The 7,421-nt window shown below is 34.0% G+C and overlaps 2 protein-coding genes across 2 annotated transcripts in view; one reads left to right on the top strand and one right to left on the bottom strand.

Moving 5' to 3' along the window:
* The window catches only part of LOC144841364 (GTP-binding protein Rhes-like), a 154,722-nt gene that overhangs the window by 105,948 nt on the left and 41,353 nt on the right, over window positions 1-7,421 (bottom strand). The gene's annotated exons all lie outside the window — the stretch shown is intronic.
* Window positions 2,749-6,998, top strand: LOC144840269 (THO complex subunit 4-like). The gene is made up of 6 exons (XM_078696027.1): window positions 2,749-3,098; window positions 3,650-3,805; window positions 4,481-4,628; window positions 4,980-5,055; window positions 5,559-5,727; window positions 6,046-6,998. Exons 1-6 carry the CDS (start codon window positions 2,874-2,876, stop codon window positions 6,058-6,060), a joined length of 789 nt encoding a protein of 262 aa, XP_078552153.1. The 5' UTR covers window positions 2,749-2,873; the 3' UTR covers window positions 6,061-6,998.

The raw sequence follows: 7,421 nt of genomic DNA, 5'->3' as shown, positions 1-7,421 counted from the left end.
AGACTAAGAGCCGTCTAGTACCTACTGTTCCAGATGTAGGCCTAATGTTACCAAATAGTTATTATTTATCACTACAGTATCAATAGGCCCTTATTTATCATTTTGCTTATGCGTGTGAAATCAAAGAGGCGAGGACTATTACGCAGCATCCAAAACCATAACGGTGGGCCCAAGAGATAGGCCTACTTGATAATGTTACCAATTAATTTCAGTTGCACTCAAACTATAAGTGTGATACATAATCCAAACAATGAAATATACACCATCATCATGTTGTGTTCATTATGTCATTAGCAGCAATGTTTTAAAAGGACAACGTTTTCCGGAGACATTAATTACATAATTTAAAAATCGTTAAACTACGGATACATCCATTAAGTTCACTGCTAACAAGTTTTCCAGGCCGTTGTATTCTCACATACGTCAGTTAAGGTATTACATCCGCGACAATGTAATCTTACAAGTCATTTTGGTTTGTAATTTCTTTTTAAAAGGTCAGTATTGATTTTCAGTAGCAATTTGCAACTTCGATCAGCAAGTATTGTAATGATTTATATCCGCAATGCACTTTGCTAAAATGTTTATTTCGTGGGGTTTTATTAATATTGTACATCTTCATATTAAAGAAAAATCACGGACATCTAATAATGAGTATACACGTGGTATAAATGGTCTTTCAGCCAACGTGGGTGTATTTTGTTGGTACTATAATGGAGATTATTCGATTATTATACTTGTGACGAAATAAATGTGGAACCTCTCCTACCCCATCATCATCCGACACATTCCTATATGTTTTCTGGCTCTAAGTTTGCCTCTCTAATCGCTTGGCGTGTTGGTCAGACCGATAACTAGGTAAAATGGTCAAGATACAGTTTTTACACATTCACAATTTACAAAAGTCCCGGTCGTTTGCCGACAAGCGTCTGGTTTTGGTTTGGCTGAGTTCGTAGGCCTACACAATTTTACCAGGGAGATGTAATTATTATTAATTGTAATTATTTTACATCTCCCTGATTTTACATATCGACTTTGTGAGCATTTCATGGACTGACCACTGTTAAAAACTGGCCTTTTAAATTAATCACTTGTTTGTTAATGAAGGGGATTTAGATATTTTTTTTAATGATAATAGGCCTACAAAACACTGTTGGTTATTTAACTCCTCATCCTCCTCGTCGCAATACCAATGTGATTGACGCCAGACTTCTCAACATCGAATATCGTAAAACTAAAACGCTTGTATCAGAACACTGGATTGTAAAAAATACATCATAATTTGATTGATTATGAATTAATTCTCACTATATTAATATGATTATTGATATATTATATAGCAAGCAGCAGTACTATAATACGTTACAAAGGAAAATGCAGTCATTATACTATAGGTGGGTCTCAGTAGCTGCGCGCGCAGCCTGGAAACAATGACATTCTTTTATAATACTGTACATAATATTTAAATAAATACCAAATGTGTTGGTATAGAACAATAGGGTGTAATACTTGTGACGTCACAACACATTTTGACATGTTTAAATCAGGGAGGTGAAAATATTTTTTTGTTTTTTATTTTTTCACCTCCCTGTTTAAATGTCTTGAAATTGGGCGTTGATTAGAATAGGAAAACCGCACTGCATATAACCAGAGGGAAGAGTGAAATTACTAATTAATTCACTCTCTTCCCTGGCATAACTTACAAAATACTTGCTGAGTTCTTACACAGTGTATACTACATCTCTGACACAAAAAGCCACATATTGTTGTTTGCTGAAATGAAATATAATTATTATAAAATGATATATACCAATAGATACCTGCATCAGTTTATTCATGGTTTATTCAATAATCAAGTCACGATTTTGGAGAAATATAAAAAATATAGCTTAATCGATCTAACGAGACTGTGCCTTGATGAAAAGACAATTACGTGAATTAACTAGACGTCATGAACTCAATTAACCCAGTTATTGGACATAATTAGCCATTAATACTTCTCTTTCCCAATAATATTGTCCTTCTTGAATATAATTTATACTTGATTCTATCTTAGACCCTCTCTTTAGTAGGCCTATAATATTGTATGTACCTTGTTGCAGGCCCTGGTAAACGTTCTTTCTGTGTATATTTCTGTATGCCAATAGAACGTTTTGTTTGTCTATTCACATATTCGCCTCGATTGTGATTTTGAATTACTAACTTTTAACAGTTATAGGCCTAATTAATATGTCCGGATAGATCAAATGAACTAGGCTATACAATGGTAATAAAAATTATAGGCACAAATTAAAATATAAATTATGTGATTAGGCCTGTGGTGGCTCACGCGTTCTGTAGCACTTGGGGTGAGTCACTTGTGAAAACAATTTGCTTTGGTTTTTTTTTCTTGCAATATTTATTATGTAGGCCTACGGCTTTTATATTTATACTGCATTTTAACAAATTGTAAATAAGTGCCCCAATTCAACTTTGGTTGTCATGCCACTTTATTTTTGATATTGACGTAGGCCTACTTATGTTTAATGGAAATAAAGATACCGATATATATATATTAAAGGCCTATTGAAAATCACAAAATTTTCTACGTGTATGTAAGGCAATTAATAATAATAAAGCTTCCCCAAAAAAGATAGGCTCAGAATGATCATTTTAAGGCCTAAATCAGGGAAAAGAAAGATTTCTTTGTAGCGCGTCCTCTATAGTTTGGTTATTTGAATAGCGCCATTTTGTATAAATTTCACAGCGCATGTGCAAACGGAACACACGCCGCCGAATAGCGTTACAAAGAAGAGTGACTGAAAAGTAGTCTTCGTTTTTACCTACATTTTACAACATTATTAAGTGGGCTTAGTCACAATTATTTAACTTCAATCATGGCGGACAAAATTGATATGAGTCTTGAAGATATTATTAAGTCAAATAAATCCAGTCGTGGTGGTGGAAAACGAGGGGGTAGAGGAGGTAACAGAGGACGCGGAGGCCGAAGAAGTGGTGGAGCCGCCGGTGGACGTGGTGGCAACACAAACCGACGGGGAGGCGGAGGCCCTACTCGGCGAGGAGCCCGAGGAGGTAGTAGACCGGCGCCATATACAACTAGGGTAAGCATTTTTTTTAGACCGTTTTCATTTTAATTTGCTGATTATAGACGGTTTGAATTGGTAGTCAACAACTTCACAGAATATTATGTCTTGTCTCTATTCTATTTATTTAGGCTAGGGGTAGGCTAGCCTCTTTTTAAAATTTAATTAAAATTCTCTTTTATGTTGTGGTAATTGAAAGTGATGACGTTGGCCAAAATGCGTACTTAGTACGTGTACTGTATTGTCTAGATTTGATAATATCCTATCCTATTTATATGATCTAAATGAAAAGCAATTGACTCACTGTTTGTTATACTATCTTATCATTCAATCCTGCCTTCCAGATACAATAATATTAACTATTATTAATATTTGCCAGCATTCACTTTGAAACAGTACCCATAGATGAGAAAGAACAAGAGAATACACTGTTATTAATTACCAGAACTGTATTTTTTCTACCATCATAAGACATAAACGAGAGCTCGCTTGATATTCCATTAATTAATGAAATTTCAAATGATTGGAAGTTTGCAATTTTTCCAATTACTGAATAACTCTCTTTACAGCCTAGAAATATGCAAGATGCCTGGGAACATGACATGTACGAAGGTGGAGCAGCAAAAGCTAATTTAAGACGAGGCTCGGCACAACCATTAGAGGCTGGTCAAGGCAAATTATTGGTATCCAACTTGGACTTTGGTGTATCAGAATCAGATATTACGGTAAGTAAAGTTGTACCTACACAATAATAGTCAACACCTATAGTTCAATTCAATTTCACTTTATTTCATCCTCAAATAGAAAATTATTTTGAGTGTATTTCATAGTAAAAACTTATTTAAAACATTTGGTTAAAAGTGTTATTTGGTGCACATGTGTCAGCTATAAGTAAGGATTACCCTTTTTCTAAATAAAGTTGAAATTAATTAACCAGCACTTTTCTGAGATTTATTTTTTTTGCAACCTCAACATACAGTATTTTTGGCATGTGTGGATACCACATCCCCATTTCTATAGAACCTCCCTCCAACAAAATGTGGATCCATCCCCTGTATAGTACAACAATTCTCAAGGGGTTGGGCTATGTTTGAACAATAGTTACAAAGGAGGCATCTTTGGGTAGGTGGTAAGTATAGAATGTAGGTCACAATAGGCTGCAAGTGACACCCTTGGTTAGGTGTCACTGTTGTAATAAGGCAATTGTACATTTATAAAGATCACATTTAAACAGTCTTAAAACAGTTGTCTGTTTTTCTTATATTATACCAGACCACTCCAACTTTGTAACTTTGCTTTCACCATGCAAATGCGGTCATATAGTATCTGCACTATACAGTTTAGATTGAGTACAACATTGAAAAGTGATCTTTTTACTCATTGTATTTCTTAAATTTCAGGAACTGTTTGCAGATTTTGGCGTTCTGAAGAAGGCAGCCGTTCATTATGACAGATCAGGGAGAAGTCAGGGCACAGCAGATGTAATATTTGAAAGAAAAGCAGACGCTGTGAAAGCAATGAGGCAATATAACAATGTTCCACTTGATGGTATGTATTCTAGTTTGGTTATATGCAATATTGTATTACAACACATTGATTGATAGATGATTTACCAAACATTTTTTACTCTATTTTATCACTTTTTGATATTGTGTTGTATTTTTCATATCTAGGGGTTATTCAATTATACATGTTGCCATATTACACCCAAAAAAAAAATGAACGCCTCCCTCGAATAAACTCCCCTCTAAAAACCCTAGTAAATAATAATGGCCTGGGGGTGTTTATCCAAGTAAATACGGTAATTATGTTTTAACATTGCACCAACCTTTATCAAGCATTTGTCAGTTGTGAAAAACAGCGTTATCATAATTAAACTGTTTTATTTTATTTCTTCAGGTCGACCTATGAATATTCAACTAGTAACGTCTGCAGTTGAACTAAGTTCACCAAAGCCAAACATGAGTGCAAGAATGTAAGTAGTTAATGTAATCAGTTTTGTAGGTTTTATTGATTAGCCTAGCCAAATTTATATCCTTGGTAGCCATGTTTCCACTATGCAATTCACAAATGTGGATTTAGTGAAAGTGTGTGCTTGCCATTAAGGTTCAAGTAGTTGTTCCAGAAAGTCTTTTGTCAATAAAATGCATGTACTATTTTTTCTTAAGCATTAATATATATATTGTTTTTAGCTTTACATGGCGAAATCAATATACTGTATAATGTTTGCTGTGTATTTTCATTTTGATCAATTTATACATTGATCATCTTCATTCTCACTCCCGAGGATAATCGAAATACATTGGTTAAAACGTTGAGAAACTCAACAGTTCTTTTCAGAACTACATATAGATAGTGTACTGCAATGCGAACTTTATATCAACATTTGATTTCGCCATGCAAACCTTCAAACAATAACGTCAGTATTATAGTATAAATATAAATTTTTGTCATTTCTTGCATATATTAATTTTACAGAGGTAGCAGCCCCCGTAATCAGAACACGAGGGGTGGACAAAGAACTACTCGAGGAGCGGGACGTGGAAGGGGAGGACGTGGACGAGGAAGAGGTCGTGGTGGACGTCAAAATGCACCAACGCCTTCTAAAGAAGAATTAGATGCAGAGTTAGATGCCTACAATGCCCAGGTAAACAGAAACATATTATAGTTAATATTGTAGAACCTTACGCAAGGACGCAAGTGATGAAACATCCAAACTGTATTTTGTTATCGGCCAACTGGCTTGAGGTATGGTGGCATCCAATTTGAAGGTTAATAATGTGTATGGTAGAATGTTGATAATGGTTGGAAAGTGTTTTTCTGAAAAGGCTGGATAGAATTTAGGTTTTATTCTAAACAATGTTTACATTATTATTTTTATATATTAAAGAAGACATTATAGCAGCAATTGTTAGGTCCTTCATAGTACAATTTAATACTTAAATTTATGTTTTTATTTCCTTAGATCGATCAAAATTAAACAAGCAAACTGGATACTGTCAGCGATTTTCAAAATGTACATAAGAAGATAAACAGAAGCAAGAAACACTAGAGCTGATGTTTGCCATGTTGTACACAGGGCTGGTTTTAATATAACGTAAACACTAGAGCTGATGTTTGCCATGTCGTACACAGGGCTGGTTTTAATATAACGTTAATTGCATAGGGTGGTGTGGGTAAACTCAGGTATCAATATCATCCATGATTTTAATTGGCTACAAAATAAATTTAATCTACTGTAAAATAATTTATTTTACTAAACAAACCCATTGAAGTTTTTGTGTATTAGCCTAGTGAATTTTTTTGTTAATTCTTATTAAAATTTTACATAAATATATACTTTCCTATTTGTATGTAGTGTTTTAAATTTTTCCAACAATATTTACAAGTTAAGATTTCATTGGTTCCTGTCAAATGTCTGATAGTGCAGAAACTGTAACCACTCTTGTCTATAAGTTCAAATGTAACCAGTGTTGATGTTGTCTGTCACCATCATATTTTAAAAATTTTTTTAAATTCAAAATGTACTGGTATGTTAAGCACTGGTCTTATGGTGTGTATATTTTGTTCTGTTCTGCTTTATTTATGATTAGAGTAAGGACAAATTTACTTTACTGCAGTAGTAAACAGCTATTAACCTTCAAGGCAGTTACTGACATTACTGCAGTACCAACAAGGTAATTACTACAGTATATTTATTGATGTAATCTGTTATCCACCAAGTTACTGCAGTGGCCAGTTGTATATAATGAAGGTACTGCAGTACACAATGTCATACTCTCTTAAACATCTTTAATTGTAGTTTTTTTAGGTTAATACATTTCATGTTTGAACTTTTAAAGTCCTGTAAATGAAGAAATACTGTAGTAGCATTAAGAATGACGACGATTAAAAGTAACAAAATGTTCTGTTTGTAAATTTGATTGTCTTGAATTTTAATTATTGAATTTGTGTGTCGCAAGAAAAGTACAGTAGAACAACAACAAAGGGTTCTCTTTAAACTGACTTTTAAAATGACTTAAGAAAGTGAGTTGACCAATCACAAGCGATGTGTCGTAGAACCAATCTTAAATAGGAGTGGTGTCCACTGAAAGCATTGAAGCATATTACAATATATGGATCCTGAACATGTTGATCAGGTGGTACTCAGAAATACCGGCAGGAACCCTGATTTTTTTAAACAAATTTGTAAAAAATAGGCCTATTATGTAATTTAGAATGTCATGCCTATGTGTGTTTTCCCAAAAGGATACGAGAATTTCGTTACCAATATTCCACATAACTTTATTCCAATTCAGAACACCAACAAGAAGGACCGGAATTCCGATACTTACACCAGCC

This window comes from Antedon bifida, chromosome 4 (genome assembly GCF_963402885.1).
Source record: "Antedon bifida chromosome 4, ecAntBifi1.1, whole genome shotgun sequence".
In the NCBI taxonomy this organism is placed as follows: Eukaryota; Metazoa; Echinodermata; class Crinoidea; order Comatulida; family Antedonidae; genus Antedon; species Antedon bifida.
This window is presented reverse-complemented; position numbering and strand designations above follow the sequence as displayed.

Bases quoted from the DNA above. Each gene is read 5' to 3' on its own strand.
- LOC144840269 (XM_078696027.1), top strand. From the start codon at position 2,874: ATGGCGGACAAAATTGATATGAGTCTTGAAGATATTATTAAGTCAAAT. The intron at 3,099-3,649 runs GTAAGCATTTTT...CTCTCTTTACAG, and splicing joins CGGCGCCATATACAACTAGG to CCTAGAAATATGCAAGATGC. The intron at 5,056-5,558 runs GTAAGTAGTTAA...TTAATTTTACAG, and splicing joins CCAAACATGAGTGCAAGAAT to AGGTAGCAGCCCCCGTAATC.